At 39.0% G+C, this 24232-nt stretch overlaps 1 protein-coding gene across 1 annotated transcript in view; it reads right to left on the bottom strand.

Annotated features, from left to right (window-relative positions):
• The window catches only part of Piezo2 (piezo type mechanosensitive ion channel component 2), a 395532-nt gene that overhangs the window by 106070 nt on the left and 265230 nt on the right, over positions 1 to 24232 (bottom strand). Inside the window, exons 8-13 of the mRNA XM_070029632.1 lie at positions 18443 to 18605; positions 15785 to 15904; positions 8995 to 9033; positions 7638 to 7773; positions 6547 to 6692; positions 2071 to 2301 (exon numbers count right to left, since the gene is read on the bottom strand). Of these exons, the coding sequence (XP_069885733.1) occupies positions 2071 to 2301; positions 6547 to 6692; positions 7638 to 7773; positions 8995 to 9033; positions 15785 to 15904; positions 18443 to 18605 (835 nt within the window). The remainder of the gene's footprint in view (positions 1 to 2070; positions 2302 to 6546; positions 6693 to 7637; positions 7774 to 8994; positions 9034 to 15784; positions 15905 to 18442; positions 18606 to 24232) is intronic.

Raw genomic sequence — 24232 nt, 5'->3', positions numbered from 1 at the left:
AATACATATCTAAGGGTTCATTTTCCTGACATCACATTATCTGACCTTTTCCACTTGACTCATACATATACTAGATATTACAAATAAGGGAAACCATGGGACCTATGTTTCTTTGGGCCTGGCTTATTTCACTTAATATAATTTTTTCCAAGTTTTTCCATTTCCTAACAAATGGGGCAATGTCATTCTTTCTGATGGAGGCATAGAATTCCATTGTGTATATATACCACATTTTCTTGACCCATTCATCTACTGAGGGGCATCTGGGTTGGTTCCATATCTTAGCTATGGTAAATAATGCTGCAATAAACATAGTTGTGCTGGTAGCTTTAGTGTGGTCTTGTTTGTAAACATTTGGGTAAATGCCCAAAAGTGGGATTGCTGGGTCATAGGGGAGTTCTATGTGAAGTCTTTTGAGGAACCTCCATACTGCTTTCCAAAGTGGTTGAACAAGTTTACATTCCCACCAACAATGAAGTAAGGTTCCCTTCTGTCCACATCCCCTCCAGCATCTGTTGTTGTTAGAGTTCTTGATTTTTGCCGTTCTAACTGGGGTGAGGTGATATCTCAATGTTGTTTTGATTTGCATTTCTTTTATGGCTAGCTATGTTGAACATTTCTTCATGTGTCTATTGGCCATCCTTCTTTCTTCTTCAGAGAAGTTTCTCTTTAAGTCTTTCACCCACTTATTTACTGGGCAGTTGTTTCTTTGAGGATTTGTTGTTGGGGGATTTAATTTTTTGAGTTCCAAATATATTTTAGATATGAGACCCTGGTCCGTTGTATGGCTAGTGAAGATCTTCTCCCAATCCGTGGGCTTTCTATTGATCTTGCTAGCTATGTCATTTGCCCTGCAGAAGCTCTGAAACTTTATGGGCATTAAATTCTGAAAGTCAGCATGAACTGAACTGAGGCTGCAAGTTGGGACATATGAAGAATGGTTAACAAAAATCAAAGCATCTTCTCTGTGGAAGATGAGTAAAATCCAGGCATATATAATAAAGATTTTTATTAGCATCTATTATGAGGAATCTTTCTTTGTGATATTTCAACACATGTTTTTCAACAATACAAAGTACTCTGTTCAAAACTTAATCCTCCACCATCTCCCTTCATCCCTTGGGCCTTTCCTAAAACAACTTTAACAGGTTTCATTGTTCTATTTTCACCTTTGTATATATAGTATTTTGACCATATTCACCCTTATTTACCCTCTCCATTGTCCCATTCATACTAGTACCTGACCAACTCCTGCCCTCCAACATAGTGTCTTTCACTTTCTTGTTATTCAGTGTATATTCATTTAGTGTATATTCATTGTACAGAGTTTCACCATAGAAGTTTAGATAAACATTTATAATATTTGAATCAAATTGACTTGTATTGCTCTTTTCCTGTGCTTCCTACCCTTTTATTTATTTATTTTTTGTTTGTTGTGGGGCCTGAACTCCGCCTGGGCACTGTCCCTCAGATCTTCAGCTCAAGGCTAGCCCTCTACCACTTGAGCCTAACAACAGATGGCTTGTCAGTACAAGAGAAAAAGTGTCACAATTTTTCTACTAAAAATGCTGAGGATGTGATCAGGGGAAATATTGACATTTCATATCTATTTCAAATTATCCATAATATAAATGTAATATAAATGTAATAATAAGCCTGTTTTACAAATTGATAATCTATCACTAACCCCTTGGCATATTTTACATTGCATTTTTTGGATTTCTTTTTCTATTCATTTTTCTACATTTTTTACACATCTAATTGCTAATATACTAATATACACTTTATAAAAATAATTCATATTATAATACCTTGAGAGGTATTATAATATGTCATTTTAAGTAAAAGTTAAAAGCATGGTGTAGTACATGTTCATACTTAGATTAAGGAGACTTCTGAGCAATGAGAATTATTCCTGAAAGCCTGGTGTCTGCTCATTTGTGCAAAGCAATAAATATTTGGAAGCTCGTTTTTCAAAGTTGTGCTGGATAAGATTATTGTGATTTATATGGTTTGGTTGTTATTGTTTTTCTGTGTGTTACTTGGTTTCTTGTTTTCCTACAAACATACCTTTGATGCAAGTTCTCCTGGTTCTTTCTTTTCTAGAAATCCTGGTACCTTTTTAATTTCAGGAAGTTCAAAACTCCATATGTACTGTAACACCAACAACAGATTTGCATAAACCACCATGAAAGGGGAGCTGATCATGGCATATTTTCTTCTGTTGCGAATCATCCAAAGAGTACATGACCAAATCAACAGCACAAAAGTCAACCAGCTGTGGTAGGTGATGCTCCAAGCCTCCAGGGAGAAAAATCAAAGAAAACAGGGTAATTATCAATTTGATGTACAGTTCTCACTTCTGCTAAGTTCAAAGTTATCTAAAAAGTAAACAACATGGGCTGGGAAGGTAGCTCAGTGATAAAATGCTTGCCTTGCATGCATGAGGCCCTGGGTTTGATTCCTCAGCACTACATAAGCAGAAAAAGCCAGAAGTGGTGCTGTGGCTCAAGTGGTAGAGTGCTAGTCTTGAGCTGAAGATCTGAGGGACAGAGCACAGGCCGAATTTAGGCCCCATGACCAACAAAAAAAAAAAAAAGCAAAAAAGAGAAAAGGACAGAGTTCTGAAGGAAAGGTAGAGAGACTCCAGGCTGTAGAATAGGGGAGGGAAAAAGAGATGGATTTTGTTGAGGATGACACTGGCTTTGTACTTCCTGTAGCCAGATGCTCAGGACTCATGCCCATAATCTTAGCTATGCAAGAGACTAAGATATGAGGATCAAGATTTGAAGAGAGCCTGGGCAGAAACATCCATGAGATTCTTATTTCCAAATAACCATCAAAACTCCAGAAGTGAAGCTACAATTGAAGTGGTAAAGTGCCAACCTTGACTGAAAAAGCTAAAGGACAGTATCAAGAACCTGAGTTCAAGTTCCACAACCAGCACAAAACAAAACAAACAACAAAAACAAAAACAAACAAGTGTAAGTGACTTTTCCCTTCTTTTCCACAAACAGTTTGGAGTCAGCAATTACTTATACATAATGAATGTGAGCTATTTCCGGGCTAAGAAACAGAAGCTTTGAGAATCGCAAGATTAAGTATACAAGTTGGACAGAAAAACATGATCGAAATTAAGAAACTAATGGATGAACATAAATGGAACATTAAACTTACGCACATACACACTCTCTTACACAGGATGAGTTAATAAAGGTGAGTGCCAGTGGTTCACACCTGTAATCTTGGCACTCAGGAGGCTGATATCTGAGGATTATGATTTGAAGCCAGCCCAAGCAGGAAAGTTCTTGAGACTCTTATCTCCAATTAACCAGCAAAATGCTGGAAGTGGAGCTGTGGCTCAGGTGGTTGAGCACCAACATTGAGTGGAAAAAAGCTAAGAGACTAAGGGACAGTACCAAGGCCCCAAGTTCAAGTCCCAGGACCAGCACACACACACACACACACACACACACACACACACACACACACACACACACACACACGCACAAAGTGCTGTCAGGAAAATTCTATATTTTTTCCCCTTCACATTAAGCTTTCAAAGAATCAGCAATGTATTTCAAATGACAGCTACAAATACAATCACTAAGGTGAATTCATGAATCTTATGAACTAGGAAACCTGTTATCTGTTACTGTAGTCTCTACTATCATCTTAATTTGGGAAAAGGCCTTTAAAACATTTTGTAGATAATGTTGAAGGCTTACTGAGGTCAAACACAATTCTGAATATTATGCACTATCAAGAAACAGTTCTAGATTCCAGAACAGCTTTATGTAGTAGACAGGAATGAAGTAAATGAATTCAGCATGGGACCACAAATATTTTTCTCAGCAATTTGCAAATTTGCCTTAAAGAAGAACTGGCTTTTAAAGCAATGCATTCTTTAACATTATTGGTTAAATTACATAATCATTATATTGGAAATTAAAACTCCTTTTACTTAAGTTAGAGACTGATAATGACAATGTCCAAATTATTTTCCTGAAAGAATTATTCTTTATAAACAATGTTTATCAAACATCAGGTAATATTTAGAGTGGGTACATAAAAAGAAAACATTGAATGGATTTATATTCAATAATGTATTTAATGACTTGATCTCAGTAGGAAGGAGAGTTAAGTTTGTCATAATTTTCAAAAAGATGAGATCCCAACAGACTTTTATCCTCTCTCACATTGTTCTTTTTTGGCAGGGTGAGGAGAGCAGTGGAAGAACAGTGGATAATGAAGATTTGTAAGGAAATTTAAGGGTTTTTAAAAATGTTTTTAATATATATATTTATTGTAAAGATACTGTACAGAGGGGTTACAGTTACATGAGTAAGGTAATGAGTATATTTCCTATTGAGCATTGCTAGGAAATTTAAGTTTTATCTACCTGTAGTTTATGGTAGTTGGGAAGTAAAATCTGAGCTATGTGGTTTCCTACCTTTGATTTCAGAGCTGTCTGATAAGTTGGCACACTCATACTATGTATTTTCGAATAAATACAAAATCATAGTAAACAGGCTTGGCTATCTGAAGCCTCTACTTTCGTCTGATTAAAATGCCTGCTGCAATATAGGCAAGTTTCCTTGGAGGGCAGGCTCCTCTACACCAGGGGCTGCTTAAGACTCAATAACACCAGCCAGGATCATGTCTGTTTTTGGGTGGGGTCCAAAACCGGGACTCTTCAGTACTGACACTTTTGATCATTGGCTAGCACTCTACCAACTCTACCACATCCCCAAATCAAGGTTTGATTAATTTTTTTCTTTTCTTCCTTCTTTTGTTTATGGGGTGGAGGAAGGGGCATATGACACCTGACTCTACCAACTGAGCCATGCCTCTAACACCAAAGATCATATCTTGAATGAAAAACTGTGCTGGTTTTTATTACAGACTTACCTTTCTATTAAGTAAAAAAATTGTATTCAATCTAATTTGTTTCAAACCCTACTTCCTTAGAGAGAAAGAAAAAAATAAGTATATAATGCTTTAAGTTCAAAATAAGAATAAACAAATTGTTTAAATAGGGATAAGGTGGATCCATTGCAACAATGAGATGTACAAGTCATTATGTGGAAAAACGAACTTTACAACTTTTGTGGGGGGGGAGGAAGTTTGGGTGAGGGGGGAGGGAGAGGATGGGAAGGGATGGGAAGGGGAAACAAAGGAGGAGGCTACAATGCTTGATAAGAAATGTACTCATTATCTTGTCCATGTAATTGTAACCCCTCTGTACAGTATTTTCAAAATAAAAAAAGAAAAAAAATTATAAATAAAATTTATACCATAGTATTTAAGCACAGATTTGGAGGAAGATCCAGAAGTTTGGAGGAAGATATATAAGGAAAAAATTTCAGTATATAATCAGAACACAGAATTAATTCTATTTAAACAACAGAGTTGGAGATGAATACTGGTGGCTCACACCTGTAATCATAACTACTCAGGAGGCTGAGATCTGTGCATTGAAGTTCAAAACTAGTATAGGCTTACCTCAAATTAGCCACCAAAAAGCTGGAAGTGGAGCTGTGGCTAAAGTGTTAGTGTGCTAGCTTTGAGCACAAAAACTCAGGGACAGTGCACAGGCCCTGAGTTCAAGCCACACACACACACACACACACACACACACACACACACACACACACACACACACACACACACACACACACACACACCACACATACACACACATAGAGTTGGGGATCTCGAGATGAGCACTTTTAATTTCAGGAACTTTTTTCTACCTTCTGTCCCATATGGCAGTGTTCTTACTATAATCTGGAGCTAAGTCATGTACAGCTTTATCCAGGAAGTATCTGTGTTGAGTGGTGCCTGAGTAAGTTGTGTCTACATATTTTTTTCCTAGAGTTAAAATATTTTCATTTTGTATCACCGAGGTGTCCCTGGAATCTCAGCACTGACAACAGAATTTGGAGATGTTATGTTAAAAATAAGAGTATTGTGTTTTCAAAAATAAATAAGATCTCTCAAGAATTTGTATTTAGGAAAGGAAAAGATTAGAACTTCCTTTATCTTCTATCTGAGAGTCAAAGAACTGTTATCAGAGTTGTAATTTTGAGCAGAAACAGCATAAATAGAGAGCTCACAGTTGGGACCATGATAGTTTGATTCGTGTTGGTAAAGAGCAATTCCAGGTAAGATGAGTGATAGTAATGAAAGCAGCTATGTCAAGTGTGAATGTCATTAATACCTTATAGAAAAGGCTTCTTGGCTTTAAGTTGGAAAACTAAGGACAATCTGACCTGATAAGCTAATTTGAGAAAAATGTATTAATATTTAAAAAGAGAAGGAGTTGAAGAGCATATTACTTTGCAGTCTATAGCATAAAAATCCCATGAAAAATAAATATAACCAACAATTGTCTGCCAAGCCATGAGCAAGATTAAGCTCTTTATGCTGGCTATTAGAGGTCAGGCCTGTGGGTCTTGGAGCCACTGGGCCCTGTGCACCATTTTTCAGGGCTGTAGTAGGTGCAGCTCATGTCTACTAGATAATGGGGGCAGATATACCTACCATCATCGCAATGAGGGCACAAATGTAACTTTGTTTCATGATAAATTGGAACACAGAGACCATGGCATGAACTTTGACACTTCTTTTTTCCTCCTGGCTCCTTTCCTCTTCAAATTCTTCTTTGTCTTCTTCTTCCTCTTTCTTTTCTAGACAGATAAATACCTTAAATAGTTATTCATGCAAATGTGTGATGTCTGTATAAATGGCCTAGGCAATGTAGCATGGTCTGGTTTGGGCATAGCTTATAAATTCAGATTTTAGGAATAACTGACACTTAATAATGCCTCCACAATTCAAATAGAAGCAACAAGTTCTGCTTGATGAGGGTCACAATATACAGAACGCAGAAATTTCCATTTGAGAGAGTGTGAAAGGCATCCTCTAAGATGATCTTCAGACTCTATTTGCTGGTATTCGTATCTTCTGGACATCCTTCTCTGAGTGTAATGGAGCTTCTAAGTAGCATGTAGGAGGCAGAAATGAGCCACAAACCACTGACATCATTGAAATAGCAACTAATAGAAATATTAGTGTACAACTAACTAGCTAGGTAAATTCACACACACACACACACACACACACACACACACACACACACACACACACACACGTAGGTTTCACGTTGTTAAAAAGTAAACATGTTGCCTGTAACCTTAGCTACTCAGAAGGCTAAGATCTGAGGATTAAGGGTCAAAGTCAGATCAGGTAGACAAATTCAAGGGACTCTTATCTCCAGTTAACCACCACAAAAGCTAGAAGTGGAGGTGTAGCTCAAGTGATAGGAAGTCAGCCTTGAGTAGAAAAGAAAAGGGATAGCACCTAGGCTCTGGGTTCAAGCCCCAGTACCAACACCAAAACAAACAAACAAATGAATGAATGAATGAACGAATGAATAAACTGCAGTATTGGTACTAAGAATAGGCAAAAGTTACGGAAATGAATTTAGCTCGGCTGGCCTGAGACATAAAGAACATTTGCATACCTGTAATTCTAAAGAATCAAATAAACAACAAACAGGAAAGATGCCATGCCTGTGGATGAGAGGGAAATAGAGCCCTGGGTAAATTCTCCTCCCCTGGCAGGTACATTACCTGAGGACTCTGATGTCTCCCACCGGTACTGGGGGGTGGAATACAGTTCAGTCTTGGCAGGGCCGTTCTCTATGGGTAGGCTGGGATGTATGGTGTGGTAGTCCACAGGATTGCCATTCACCGTCACCAGCAGGCCCTAGAAAGGAAGCCAGGGAACAGGACACTTGAGCAAACAACTATGGGCTATCTACATTGCATAAGTCCCTCCCCATGCTCCAGAAATAGCTCAAGGGATGAAGATTAAATGGAAGCTAAACAATTATCCAAATATTCTACCCAAATAATTCTCTCTAAAATTATGTAGGTTATTATAATTTTTTTTGCCAGTATCAGGTACTAAATACCTGCCAGTACTAAAGACCTGGAGCTTGCTTTGCTGGTGTTCTATGATTTGAGCCATGCCCCCAGCCTAGTTTTAGATATTTTGGAAATGGAGTCTTGTGAAATTTTCTTCACAGGCTGGCTTCCAACCTTGGTCCTCTAGATCTCAGCCTGCTAAGTAACCAGAAATACAGGCACGAGCACTGGATCTGTCCCTACAATTCTGATTTCTCCTGAATGATGGCAATAAGATGCACACCTAATCTTGTAGCATTTCTACTATGCAGAATACCCTCTGTCTCACTATACAGTGTGATCTTGGGGAATGGCCTACAGTGACATTCATGCTTTCTCCAGCCTCAGCTGTCTGCACTGAACACCTCCTACCTGTAAGGTCCTCCAAACCTTCCTGGTCCTCCTATCCCTCCATTTCCCCATCCCCACTTCTGAGGTCTGAACTCAGGTTGTGGGCACCGTTCCTCTTTCACTCAAGGCTAGCACTATACCACTTGAGCCCAGCTCCACTTCTGGCTTTTTGGTGGTTACTTAGAGAAGTTTCTTTTGTGCTCAGTTTGACTTCGACCTTGGATCCTCAGATCTCAGCCTCCTGAGTAGCAAGGATTACAGGCATGCAAATTTTCTTTAGGTCTCAGGACAGACTCCATCTAAGATCTCTGCCTAACTGCTAGGTCCAGTCCACTGACTGAAGATACCTGGGATTTTCCCTTTGGTCTCTTGTACATTTATGTATTTTGATACTAACATGTACATAAGTGCATTCATGCAAGACTTCCTATTTAATTTATGTAATTATTAGCATAGTCACAGTACAAAATACATAAAATAGTTCTATAGGCTGTTTCAAGTATATTTTGCATGTTATACTTAATGATTCACCAGGCATCATTTCTGCAAAAAATGTAATTGAAATGCACTGGAAATTTAGATTGTTAAATCAGACTCATAAGTATTCATTCCATTTATCACTTTCAAGTCACTTACATAAGAATAAATGAAAGTCTAAGGAAATACTAACATCAGATGGTTTGTAGTCATCTTGGGTCATGGATAAAAGCTGCAAAAAGCAATGCAGGACAGTATGTTATTAGGTAAGCAAAGAGCATTTGAAGGTTGCTATACATCTATAAATTGTACTATCCACACACGCCAGCTGAATCCATGCTGGGGTTAATACTGCCATGCAAATGCAAAATGTTATTGCAAATTCAATAACACCACTGGAGGCTTCAGTTCACTGTAATCACTTCCCAGCTTCAGAATTTACCTTTAGCTATCACAGAAAATAAAGCACCATAAGCCACATGGTTATCAAGTTGCTGCATTTTCCAAGGGTTTGTTCTATAGAATAAGCATTTTGCTTTTATGTTCCTAGACATCTATTAGACATGAGCAGGATTCCAAAAGCACTCACTTTTCAAGACATAAAGGTTTCTTAGTAGGATTAATGACTTATACTGTAGTCTGGAATATATCTGTGTGAGTGTGCATGTGTGTGTGTGTGTGTGTGTGTGTATGTGTGTGGGAGAGCGTGTGTGTGTGTGTGTGTGTGTGTGTGTGTGTGTGTGTGTGTGTGTGTGTGTGTGTGTGTGTGTGTACCAGTCCTAGGGCTTAAGCTCAGAGTCTTCTGCTCTTGCTTGGCTTTTTCAATCAAGGTTGGCACTCTACCACTTGAACCATTCCTCCACTCCTGGCTTTTCTTGCTGGTTAATTGGAGATAAGAGTCTCTTGGAATTGTCTGCCTAGGCTAGCTTCGAACTGCAATCCTCAGATCTCAGGAATGAACTACCATCACCTGATTTAATATTATTTTACATATTTTACATTTAAGATAATTTACATATTGTTCACCACAAAATAATTCTTATATGACTGTGCTTTTTTAATACAGGTTGTTTGGGCCTCCCTAAGGCATAATTAACACAAAAAGTATTTCTGTAACATTTGGAGATGAGACTCATTTAACATTCTTAAAAACCACTCAGGGCCCTAAAAAGTCTTTCTTTATGGGGAGATTATCTACCACACCAGGAAACTAAAAGAGGCATTTAAAAATGTTATTGATTGATTAATTCATTAAAAACAAAATCCTATTGTCATGTATTGGTGACTTATACTTGTAATCCTAGATACTCAGGAGGCTAAAATCTGAGGAACATGATTGGAAGTCAGCTGGGGCAGAAAAGTCAATGAGACACTTACCTCCAATTAATCATTAAAAGGCTAGAAGTGAGGCTATGGCTTAAATGGTAGAGCATTGGCCTTGAGTAAAAAAGCTAAGGGACAGAATCCAGGCCCTGAGTTCAAGTGTGTGTGTGTGTGTGTGTGTGTGTGTGTGTGTGTGTGTGTGTGTGTGTGTGTGTGTGTGTGTGTGTGTGTACGTGTGTTGTGTGTGCGCGCACACACACAAATAAAATCCTATTATATGCTATAATAAATTAATCATATATATATTCTTAAAAAAACCAAATACTAGGGTATGGAGGAGGAAAGAGGGAGAAAAATAAGGGAGAGGGTAACAAGATTGACAAGAAATGTACTCATTATCTTACCTATGTAACTGGAATCCCTCTGTATATCAATAAAATTAAAATTAAAAAAACAAAATACTGGAAAAGGTGTTATGTTTTATACTTTTACATGTTTTCTTAGAGTTAAGCTTAAAGAAGGCAACTGGATTCCCATATCTGTGCTTTGATCTGCTACAATGCACTGTTTTGATAACATATGTAAAGAATGCCTTGTTTCTATGAGAATGCATTTAGAAACAGAAGGATGTGTTAATCTTCTATCCGGACCATTATGAGTAGTCCTTGCTACTTCAGCAAACTCTGCTAATAGGAGTTTTGTGAAGGGGAGGTGCAGGTAGAATTGGAGACTCTACTGGAGCAGTTCCCATCATCTGTTACAGTAAAATTACTGATCTCTTTTGCATCTCGAATGAATCTTTTACCTGTGCATTGTGCTTTCAGGAGATGATGACTTCCAAGTTGTTAGTTGGCTGAGCTACACAGTTACACCACTATTGACTGATACCTTTCATTATATAATATTTATTAATTTAGTTTGAGAGTACTGGGGTTTGAACTTAGGGTTTTGCACTTGCTAGGCAGGTGCTCTACCATTTGGGCCATGCATTTAGCCCTTCTTTGCTTCAATTTCTGAATAGAGTTTTACATTTATACATGGGCTGACTTGGATGGTGATTCAATTGTTTACCATTTCCCATATGACAGATGCAGGCCACCATGCCCAGCTTTTATTGTCTAAGACAGAGTCTCTCAAAGTTTTTGCTTGAGCTGGCCTTAAATCATAATCCTGCTCTCGGGTTCCCAGGTGGCTAGGAAGGAATAAGCCACCTTGCCTAGCTCCATTATGTAATGTTTTAAATGCATATTGATATTTAAATATCATGCAACATTACACAAGCACATTTATTTACCAAAAAGTCATTTAAGAAGAGCTCATCAGAAGTGTTTAAATGTTAGGAAGTTTTCAGAGTTTCAATGATAGATACAAGGTTTCTAAAATTCTGATTAAACTCAAATTTTTAAACTTTGTAATTTCATGAAATACTAATCTGTTGCTCTCCTCAAACTGATGGACTTGCTTCATTTATTTTCAAGTAATTATTGCTAAATACTCAGATCAGAAGAATGACATTTTTACGGGATGTGAAGGGTAAACAAAAGAGGAGGCTACAATGCTTGATAAGAAATGTACTCACTATCTTGCCCATGTAATTGTAACCCCTCTGTACAGTATGTTCACAATAAAAAATAAAAAAAGAAGAATGACATTTTTGTCATTTGACTGATCCTTTAACAAGAGTAGTATCTGAGGACACACAGCACAGGTGCTCAGCTCACAGGGCCCTTACTGTGTCCCAGCGGACAGACTCTGCTGTGGACAGCTGACAGACTGCAGATGTAGTATGCTATGCTGACATCTTTTTGTTACATGGAATAATAAAGTAATATCCTGTAGTTCAAGGTTGACATGGAAGAAAATGCTTATAGTCATGCATGGCTTAACCATGGGATACACTGAGAGAAGTTCATTGCTAGGCAATTTCCATTTTGTGGCATGGCCTGCCACACTTCTAACCTCCATGGCATAAATTGGGCTACAATCCTGCACTGCACCTACTCTACAGAAGGCTTTAGCAGATGCTACACAATGTATCTGTGCATCAGCCATAGAAAAAGATACAATAAGAATGTGCTAGAAAGACAGAATGGGGTCCACCTGTAAAGGATACCTTACACAGGTACTGTGAGAGAGGAAGGGAGTTACGAGGAAGGAAGTGAGTTATGAGTAACTATAATGGTGGAGGAGGACATTACTATACCTACCTTAGACTTAGATCACTCTCCATCTGTCTGTCTGTCTGTCTGTCTGTCTGTCTGTCTGTCTGTCTGTCTGTCTGTCTGTCTGTCTACCTATATCATCTATCTATTGTGCTAGTAACTGGAGCTTGAACTGAGCGCCTTGCACTCTCAGTTGGCTTTTCCACTCAAGGCTAGCCCCTGCAAAGCCACACTTCTGGCTTTTCAGTGGATAACTAGAGATAAGAGTTTCACAACTTTCCTGCCTGGGCTAGCATTGAGTCACAATTCTCAGATCTCCTCAGCAGCTAGAATTGCATACATAAGCCACCAGGTACCTCTATTTTAAAAGTGCATTTAATGACACCAGCATTGCCACAACCATGAGAGTCATGCACTGTGCTCTGAGGCTTTCATGGTTGTTCTGTTGCAGGAGGAGTTTTTTAGGTCTTTATGATGTATGGGGCTACTAACTCTGTATGAATGGGACAGAAACATCACTACGTGGCATGGGCTGTTCAGCAAGGTTGTTCTTAAGTGCTTTCTGTGTATGCTTGGCAGTGAAGGGTTCTACGTATGATCATCACTGCGGGCTTGAGTTGGCCAGCCCAGCCTTGATTTATGATGCTTAGGCATCCAGTTTTACACACCATGGCAAAGATTTCTTTCCTCCTTCTCTTCCTTCCTCCCTTCCTTCCTTCTCCTACTCACTATGTAGTGGGTTTTATACTCAAGGCCTTGCACTTGCTAGATAGATGCTTCACCACTTGAGCCATGTCCAAAGCCCTTTGGCTTTAGTTAATTTTTGCAGGGGGTCTCAGTTTTTAAAAATTAATTTATTATTATAAAGGTGATGTACAGAGCAATTATAATTAAACAAGTCAGGTAATTCCTTTCATACAGCATCTTCTATTCTCACATTCTCTCCCAGTCCCTCCCTCCCATCTCCATTCATGAGTTGTATAGTTCACTTTCATCAGTGTCCAGTGAAATGCATTGCTGCACTTTTTCATCTTTTACCCCTTGGGTTCTGTACCTTCCCCCGACCTTCCTGATGATATACACATGAAAGATGTGTAAATCATTTTCTATAAAGAAAAGAGAGATTTATTATGTCCATATTTTAGAGTTAATTATATATATATACATACATATGTATATATCTTTATATAAATATAAAAAGGCATGTAGGTATTGTGCCTTTGTGTTATTCTCTTCTTGTTCTCACTGTGTGTGAGTATCTAGAATCCTGTATAATTTATCATAACCCAGTGTATTTTAGATATAACTTCCACTTATTAGAGAGAATATTAGCCATTTATCCTTCTGAGTTTGGCTTACCTCACTTAACATTGTTTGTTCTAGTTTCATCCATTTCCCTGAAAATAGCATTATTTTATTCTTTCTAATGGCTGTGTAAAATTCCATTGTATATAGGTACCACATTTGTTTGATCTACTTATCTATTGTGGAACATCGGAGCTGTTTCCATATCTTGGTTATTGTGAATAGTGCAGCAAGAAACATGGATGTGCAGGTGTCTTTATCACATCCTGGCTCATGATGTTCAGGGTAGATGCCCAGGAGTGGTATGGCTAGGTCATAGGGAAGATCTATGTTTAATTTTTTGAGGAACATTCAAACTGTTGTCCAGAGTGGTTGTACTAGTTTACATTCTTACCATCAGTGCAGTAGGGTCCTCTCTCCATGCGTCTTGGTCAACATTTGTTGTTGTTTGAACTCACATTGGCCAATCTTACTAGGGGGGTGAGATGGAACCTCAGCATTGTTTTGATTTGCATTTTCTTTATGGCCAATCATGATGAACATTTCCCCATGTGTTTCTTTGCCATTCTTCTGAAAAGTCTCTCCTTAGCTCCCTTGTCCATTTAGAGATTAGTTTATTAGGTTTGGTAGAAGTTAGTTTCTTGAGCTCCTTGCATACATTGGATATTAGACCTTTGTAGGCTATATTGCTGGTAATTATCTTCTCCCAGTCTGTTGGCTGTATTTTTAGTTTAGTAACTATGTCTTTAGTGGTACAGAAAATATTTATTTTGATGTAGTCCCACTTGGCAACTCTTTCTCCTATCCATTTTACCCGAGACTCTTCAAGAATTTTCTACCTATAAGTTCTAATGTTTCAACTACTTTCTCAAATATTTTATTTCTCAAATATTCACCCAGGACTGGATTTTTCTTACCCCAATCTTCCTACCTATGCCTCCAGTAGGATTACAGGCACACACCCACCTAGATTTTAAGTATTAAAACAGAGTTCGTTGTAGTCTTGAGGATTCCTACCAGGAGTTCATGCTCCCAGAGCTCTATGGGCCTCACTGGATAGATCGGGCTACCCTTGGCTGCTACCTAATATCAAATGGACTAAATCTGACAGCCTAAAACCTGGGGCGATGAGATAAAAGTGCCCCCACAAGCTGTTAAATGTCACATCTACCCCATGATTCTGTCCTTCATCATGGTGGCTCATTTATTTCTCATCCACTCTCAATATAGGACAGTCATGCTGATGCTAGGGCTTGTGTATCTTAGAGAAACCTACCAATCACCAAGTGAATCTAATAGTCAGCTGTTGGATTCTCTATGCTGGGAGCCCCTCACTGAGACCAGCAAGAATGTGAACATGACTTGTCCTCACAGCACTACAAGAGGCCATTTGAACACACAGGGTGGCCAATGAATGATCAAGAAGGTATAGAAACATTGTTGTTAGATGTTGCAGACCTTACAGGTCTTACTGGAAAATTTCAGCCTGACTCCACACACTGACAGGTCCAGAATCTGTTCAGCAGGACCTTGGCTCTCCCCTAAGTGGCTGTTGATTACTATGGAAGGGGCTCAACACAGCAAACTCACTTGCTGAAACATATTTCAACTCTGTGATTTTCATCTGCTGTCCACATATTGCTTTCCTATTTATTAATTTATGCCTGTGCTGGGATTTGAAAGCCTTGAGCTTACTTGGCTTGCTTCCTTATGGCTGGTACCCTACCACTTGAATCAGGCCTCCAACTTGGCTTTTTGCTGATTAATTGGACATAATGGGCTCACAGACTCACAGCTTGGGCTGACTTCAAACTGCAGTCCTCTGGATTTCAGCCTGCTGAGGAACTAAGATTACAATTGTGAGCTATCAATCTTGACTTGTTTGTTTAAGTATTGTTTGTTTCAAATATGTGATGTAAATAAATTAAGAAGATTCTTTTAGGATTAAGAGACTTCTATAGAAGCATGGACATACAAAATCACATTTGTCCAGGGTTTGGCTGGCCATGGTGCTGCTTTTAGAAGCAAGCCATTCTTTTTTGATGTGATGTTATGGCACCTAGCTGACTAAATCAAACTGTGTCCACATATCAGCAGCGTGGGCTGATGTGTTATTACAAAACACACACTCAGCAGTAAAATACCAATATAGCAACATAAACTATAGATAGAGCTCTTGGCTCCTGGGCTTACTTTTCTCTCATCAGTTGGGTAATGGGCTGCATACCACAGGCTCCGCCTCCTTTCTGCTGTGTTCTGATTAGAGCTGCAAGCCAGGGCTTGGTCCTCTTCCTTTGTCTTGTCATCCTCTACCTGAAACACAGAATCACAAGAAGAACTCTGCTTCCCAAAGCTCATCCATCAGCAGACATTAGAGGACACCATGAGCCTGGTTTATATTACACACTGTCCTATACTTGAGATGGACCCTGATTCTTGCAAGGCCCTATATATTATAGCATATGCCTTATGTTAAGTATCTGTGTCTCCCTGTACATTCTGAGTAGCACTAGAAAACAGTTATGAAGATCATTTAGTATGAACACATTTTGTGTGTGTGTGCCAAACTGAGGCTTGAACTCAAGTCCTTGTGCTTTAAGCCCTACTTCCAGCCTTTCCTGATTAATTGGAAATAAGAGTCTCTTTAATCTTCCTGCTTGGGCTGGCAGAAAAATCAGATCCTTTGATCTGAACTGCCTGGGTAGCTAGGATTACAGGTTGAGCCATTGATGTCCAGTAGTGTTTGATAGACTTTTACCTCAACTTGTATTTTTTCATTAAATGTTCTAAGGCATCTGGGATCAGGATCATATTATATTTTCACATTGCCTCAGAAAGAAAGCCTACTTCCAGCCTACTTACGAGTGTAGATGAGCTGAAATACTGAAGCTGATGTAATGCCTGTTTCATGGACCCTTAGAGACCTCTGTAATACAGCTGAAGCCCGTGTGGCTGCAGTCCAGATTGCTTTCCTGGTTCTGTCTGCTTGACATTGTTCCCCAGACACCTCAGGACAGGGACACGAGAGTATCACACAGATCTGGAGGGAACAGCAGGATCTCACCAAACTACTGCTCCATCTGATGCCCAGGGAGAGCTAAAGACCCTGAGAACTTTTCCAGGCTGCCTTCATTTCTGTCATGTATAAAACAGTATTCAGAATTTCACCGTGCGTGTCAATTCCTTATGTGTACATTTTAATCTATAGATACATATCATAGGTATGTTTGTTGAGGAAGCAACCATAATGAAAACTTTAAAGGATTTTTTTTTTTACCAAGAATGGGAAATTCCATGAGCACCTGAGAAAATGCCAAAGCAAGATGACCTTATTATTAGCTATCTGTGGTGACCCCTCAACGAAGATGACCCATCATCAAGGATGGGGTCTGTGACCTATTCCTGCTAGTCGCCACTGTCCTCCATGCCTGTTCATGTAGTAGGGAAAAAGAACACAGGAGAGGGAAGACACATCCTTGTTTCTGAGTGGCACACCTGCCAGGCCTACCTGCGGGCATGGCTTTCTCTTGTAGGATATGCCAATTTATCAACTGCAGGCTTTGCCTATTAAGGTCTTGCTACCTTAAGGCCTACATTACTATGGGACACAGAGAGCCACCTGACTGCAAAATGGATTTGTGGATCTGGTACAGTCCATGGTGTTAAGCCAAGAAAGTGGAAAAGTAGGAAACTACTCCAGGCTAGAAATGATACCTGAGGAGAGATTGTATTCAGCCAAGTGCTGATGTGAACTGTGCCCCCTGCAGGCAATGGGTGAAAAAGCACAATTCTCTCTGTAGTTTCAACTTTGTTCCTTCACATGCCAATGAGATACCTTACCACTGAGCTCCTCATAGTCATTTAGAAGAAATAAAAAACTGAGCTGTTTACTACTGAAAGGGAAGAGAGAGAAGCTTCACAGGCTTTGGTGACCCTCCCTCCCCCAAAGCTCCAAATCCTTGTTGAGAAGGCTGTAGGGAGGGAACATCCTTATCTCTCTCCCTTGCAGTTATGCATAGACACCCGCAAACCTGGCCTTGCCCTACAACATCCTCAAGGTCTGAGAGCTCTGGACAAGATTGGAAACTCCAATCACCATGGTAATAGGGGTTGCATGGTTTCTAAAAACTAAGCTTTGTTGTCAAATTAGGCAATAAACTGGTTTGTACCATTTAGTATGGGATTTCCAAAAATTCTGTCACACCTTATTTTTCTCACCTATATAACAGCTATAATACTTGTACTTTAGAGTGATTTAGCATATTGAGGTAATGTATATAAACAACTTAGCATAACACTTGGCACTTAGAAAGTGCTCAGTACAAATGAAGCTACCCTCCTCACCATCCACTCTCAGAGTGCACATAGGGAGTTAGTAAAGGAAAGCTGGTCTTTCATATTCAACCCTCTTTGCAAGGTGTATGTGTGTGAGAGTGTGTGAGCATGCACGCATGTACACATGCCTCTGCACCAGTACTAGGGTTTGAACTCAGGTTCTGGGCTTTGTCTCTTAACATTTTTTTGTTCAAGGTCGGCACTCTGCCACTTGAGCCACAGTTCTACTTCTGGCTTTTGGCTGATTAATTGGAGACAAGAATCTCACATGCTTTTTCTGCTCAGGATGGCTTCAAACCATGATCCTCTTATCTCAGCCTCTTGAGTAGTTAGGATTAGAATTAGAAGCCTGAGCTACCATAATTATGCATAATTATGATACTATCACTAGCATGTGAGCATTGGGTGGCACTATAGTATGGACTAGTCAGTAGGCTACAGGAATTAAACTTTGCACCTGGAGATTCCAGGTTGGTTACTTAGCAGACAAGATCACAGAAAGCATTTGAGCCTTACAAGGGGTTCTTGTAGCCAGATGCGGATCAGTGTGGCCAGCGTGTAGTACATCACCAGCAGGAGGATGGGGTTGGCATGGTGATACCAGGACAGATCCGGGTTCACTATGATCTTCCAAGTGCTGGAGCAGTCTGTTTGGATCACTGACTTGATGCCAAACAACCTGTTAGCAAACAAAGAGAATGCTTGAAAGCCGCTACAAACTCTATAATTCATGTTAGCCTATATTACTATGTAACACATGCAGATATTTGCAATATGTATGTAGTATACACATCCTTGTCACATGTGTGCATATATTCAACACTAACACCCACATTTGCCAAGTGAGCTTTAATATTGGTTCAAAAATTCAGCTTCTGCACCAGGCACTGGTGACTCATGCCTGTAGTCCTAGCTACTCAGGAAGTTGAGATCTGAGGATCACAGTTCAAAGGCAGCCTTGAGCAGGAAATCCTGTGAGATTCATCTTCAAATTAACCACAAAAAAGCAGGAAGTGGAGCTGTGGCTCAAGTGAGAGTTTCTGCTTTGAGTGGAAAAGCTAAGGGACAGCACTCAGGCCCTGAGTTCAAAGCCTCAGTACCAGTACAACAACTTCCCAAATTAGTTTCGACCAATTTTATTTTTAGAAATTTATATTTTAGTCACCACCAGCCCCATTAAATGCCTGCATTTTGAAACTCCAAGTATGTGGTAACATGTTACTAAGTCCAACTAAATGAGCAAATATTTTGTTTTCGGCTGGACTCAGCATTAGCTCTTCAGCTAGTGTTGATATTATGGAGCAAATGTTGAAACTTGACATAGTTCTACAGCTGAGCCGTAACAGGCAAATATTATATAGTAATATCCATGTAAGATGTTTTTCTGTTAAATTTTATGTATGGACAATTTGATTTTTTCCCTAAGTTTTGTCCTTCATCATTTGAAAGATTAACTTGTTAAATTTTGAAATGGTTTGTAAAATATGATTGATGTATAAAAATCTATAAAAGTATAAAGTGAGATGAATTAAGAGATTCACTTGGGTGCTGGTGACTCATGCCTGTAATCTGAGCTACTACTCACCAGGCTGAGATCTGAGGATTAAGGTTCAAAGCCAACCTGGGCAGACAGGTCTGTGAAACTCTCATCTCAAATTAACCACCAAAAAGTTGGAAGTGGTGCTGTGGCTTAAGAGGCAGATTGCCAGTCTTGAACAACAAAGGTTAAGGAGAATGTGAGGCCCTGAGTTTAAACCTTAGTACAAGCACGTGTGTATACATACCTACCCCCCACACAATGCACACACACACACACACACACACACACACACACACACACACACACACACACACACACACACACACACACACACCACTCCACTCTCTCTCTCTAAAGGAAAATTCACAATAATTTTTCATAGTTGTTTGTAAGTTGAACTCTGTACCCCCTGAACGTTTTTTGACATTTCTATGTAAGCACTGAAGAATGAGACCTACATTTTGTACAAGGAGTGGACCTCACAAAAATGTAAAGAAGCTATAGAATTGTCCTCTACAAAGAATTCTCTCTCTGTGTTTCTATTTGTATCTTGTCTCTCTCTGTATCTTTCTCTCTTAAGACACTACAAATTGTAGAATGAATTTGTATTTAAGAAGGGAAATTTATACTTGAACTTTCATATTGTTTGTGATGTTACAAGTCTAGGTCCCTGTAGTGTTAAATACTTGGTCATTTATTTTCTAGGGTGGGTTGCATTTACAGGGAAAAGTGACAATTATCTTGTGGCCCTTACAATCTTCCTCCCATGCCGTGTGATCATGTGATGTGATGAGCTAGCTTGATGGAAGCAAGGGCCAGGAGGTGTTTTCCCAGTGAGTATGAAAGGGGGCATAGGGATAAGATGTCAGGAAGAATGCACAATTTGGGGCAGTTAGTCCACAAAAAGTAGATGAGTAGATGAGAGGAGAGAAACCTTGGGGGATTGGTGTGATTTTTGTCCATATCATGAGCCTGAGTAGGAGAAGAGAGTCAAAGGTTAGAAATAGATGGAAGATAATTTTCCCTATGTATTAACAAACCTTATTCTATCTTGACAATACCAACATGATTGCTAATATGTTTGCATTTAGTGTCTAGCATTCAAACTGATTTAATAAAGATGGAGTCAGCTTTCTTATCTATGAATCCACGTCCATGAATCAAACCAACATAAAAATTTCAGAAACAAATTGTCTCTACTGAACATGTACAAATTTTTCCTTTTAATGAATATCTAAATAATACAATCTAACATTTATCTACATGCCATCTATCTCATATTAGTTATAAGAAATAATCTAGGGCCAGGCCCAAAGAAACATAGGTCCCATGGTTTCCCTTATTTGCAATAACCAGTATATGTTTGAGACAAACAGAAACGGTCAGATAAGTTGATGTTAGGCAAAATGAACCCCAAGATAAGGATTCAAATGTTTTTTCTCTCTTGCGATTGTTTCTAACACATTTATAAGATTATTTCTTTGTTGCTTTGTATGTCCCTCCCCCATGATATAACCCCTGCTTTCACTGTATTTGATGTTGGTATACTTTGTGGAGGGGAAAGGAATAAACAAATTGTTTAAATAGGGATACAGGTGGATCCATTGCAACAATGAGATGTACAAGACATTAGGTCGGTTGTGGGGCTTGAACTCTGGGCTTGGGTGCTGTCCCTGCGCTATTCATTTCAAGGTGAGTGCTCTACCACTTGAGCCACAGTGCCACTTCCAGTTTTCGAGTGATTTATTGGTGATAAGAGTCTCATGGACTTTCCTGCCCGGGCTGGCTTTGAACCCTGATCCTCAGATCTCAGCCTCCTGAGTAGCTAGGATTACAGGCGTGAGCCACCGGCGCCCGGCTATTTAATTCTTTTAAAAAGAATTTTTTTAACCAAGCTGGGCGCCAGTGGCTCATGCTTGTAATCCTAGCCACATAGGAGGCTGAGATCTGAGGATTGCAGTTCAAAGCCAGCCTGGGCAGAAAAGTCCCTGAGACTCTTATCTCCAATAAACCACTAAAAAACCAGAAGTGGCGCTGTGGCTCAAGTGGTAGAGCGCTCACTTTGAGCTGAAGAGCCTGGGACAGCACCCAGGCCCAGAGTTCAAACTCTACGACCAACATAAAAAACCAAAACAACAACAAAAAATTCTTTAACCAGAAGTGGGTTTGCTGAATCATATAGTGATTGTAATTTTACTTTTTGAGGAACACCACCATACTGTTTTCCATAGTGGTTGCAGCATTTTACTTCCTACCAGAAGAACTGATTTCCAATATCAGTACATACTTCCTTGCACATCCTGCCTATACCTGTGACTGTATTTTTTTAAGGGTAACAGTTCTGATAAGTGCAAAGTGAGACACCTTTCCTTCTCAAGTGTTCAGAGCTCTTTTTGCCCTGGCCCTCTGACAGGGGTGGGCTATTTCTTAATTAAGTGAGCACTGCCTGTTTAGAATGTAGTGTGAATTAAGATGATTCTCCTACCTCCAGGAAATAGGCTCCTTCCTGTTACTAGAAAGTACTATCCAAAGATAACATCTTTTGCTTTTTTCCCCCCAGTCCTAGGGCTTGAACTAAGGGACTTAATTATGTCCCTGAGCTTTTGTGCTCAAGGCTAGTACTCTACCACAGCTCCTTTCAGCTTTTTGGTGTTTTATTGGGGATAAAAATTTTCTGGAGTCAGGCCCAGAGTTCAAGCCCCATGACCGACAAAAATAAATAAATAAATAAATAAATAAATAAATAAATAAATAAATAAATAAATTTCCCGGACTTTCCTGTCTGAGCTGGTTTTGAATCTCGATCCCCAGATTGCTGCTTTTTGAGTAACTAGGATTACAGGTATGAGCATGGGTGCCTGGTAATTTCTAGCCTTACATTTTTCAATGAAATAAAATTAAGTTCTGTGTAACTAAAAGGAGAAAGAAAAGGAAAGGTGGATGTGTCTTAGGAAATCTGAGTGTTTGAGATATAGGTGGTAAGTAAAACCAGATTTGGAAGACTCAGAAGAGACCTGTTTATTGATGTTCAGATTTGCTGAGTCAGGGGAAAGTTCTGGTGTTGTATTTCTAGTGTACACACTCAATTTAACTTTTTATTTTAATTTTTTGGTCAGTTACCCTCCAGCTCTCACTCAGCTTGCTGATTCAGCTGGTGCTCTGCTATTAAGGTCAAGCCTCCAGCCTGCTTTTTGCCGGTTCTTTTGGAGACTGAATATCATGAACTTTTCTGCTTGAGCTGGTTTAGAACCATGATCCTCCCTCCAGGTTTTAGCTTCCAGAATAAAACTAAAACATGTTTTTAGTTTTTAAAGGCAAAAAAATGAAGAGGATTGAAGTGGCACATATTATCTACTTAATATTTTGATTTATAAACTAATATCTTGCATTAAATTACCTTAGCATGTTTCTCACAATAAACTTTGAAACATCAGAGGCTAGAGAATGAAGTGGAAAGAATGGGAATGCAGGTAATGATTCAAATCTATGCGATCTTGAATCAGACAATTCACCATTTTATGCTTCAATGTTCGCATTTGGAAAACAATTAGAAAGCACTTTTTATATTTTCAGACTGTGTAACTCAGGGTGGTTTCAAACTCCCTATGTTGCTGAGGCTGGCTTGGACTTGAGATCTGTGGGTCAGTGGCTCCCAGGTGCTAGGATTAAAAGTATAGGGCACCACACTTGGCCATAAATAACAAATTGTGAGGATTAGGTATATGATAGGCATAAAGGTTTTTAAAAGCTCATGTCAGTTCAAATTAGAGTTCTTAAAAGCAAATTGGAAATGCCCTATGAAAATTATTTAGTTTTCAATCAAATTTCTTGAGAAATAGATATTAATTTTTCTTTTTGTGATTTCCTTTTGTAATTAAAAATTATCTTTGGTTATACAAAGGTATTTCAACTCAACTTGTCAACTTGTTAACACAATGCATTCTGATGTATGTCACTGCTTCCATCATTCTCCCTTATCTCTCCCAACCCCACCTATCCCCTCAATTTTCTTAGTTCCATTCTCACATATATACATTGAACATTATGCCTGCATTCACCCACCCTTCCTCTCTCCATCTGCTGTCCCCTGTAGAGGGTTGTATTTGTTTTACCAGTATTGAGGATTGAACTCAGCGCCTGGGTGCTGTTTCTTAGCTTTTTTTTCATTCTAGGCTTGCACTTAAGCCACACCTCCACGTCCAGCAAACTTTCTTAGGTTTTATGTGCTATTTGACATACATTGTTGCCTGTGTACACACATGTGAATTTAGGCTGTTTCCTGGAAATGAGCAGTAGTTGTACAAAGCTGATAATTTTAAATAAACACAATGGCAGAATGTCTGAATCAATTTTGATATAATTGTGTACATTATGGACTACTATGCACCTGTTAAAAATAACATACTATTTATCTACATATCTATACCTAGAAAACATCAAGATATGTTTTAACTTAATGTTTTTAATTTTAAAAAGTAAAAAATTTCTAATTTCCAGGAAGTTGAAAATATAGGAAGAATATGGGATTTCCTATACCTACTTTCTCCTGTTGCATTAGAATAGAATATTTGTCACAACCAACAGGCCAGTAGTGATGTGTCATTTTTAATTACAGTCCACGCTGTATTTGGGTTTCTACTTAATGCCCTTTATTCATCTTAGAATCCATCTAGGGTACTGAATTACATTTAACCACCAGGGAACATTTATTTATTCAGTTGCTTACTTTTGTCATTATGGGTATAATATGAATTGATATAGCTTTA

This window comes from Dipodomys merriami, unplaced genomic scaffold, assembly GCF_024711535.1.
Source record: "Dipodomys merriami isolate MVZ:Mamm:240054 unplaced genomic scaffold, mDipMer1.0.p SCAF_2, whole genome shotgun sequence".
NCBI classification, from domain to species: domain Eukaryota; kingdom Metazoa; phylum Chordata; class Mammalia; order Rodentia; family Heteromyidae; genus Dipodomys; species Dipodomys merriami.
The sequence above is the reverse complement of the archived record's forward strand: the minus strand, read 5'-3'. Positions and strand labels throughout refer to the sequence as shown.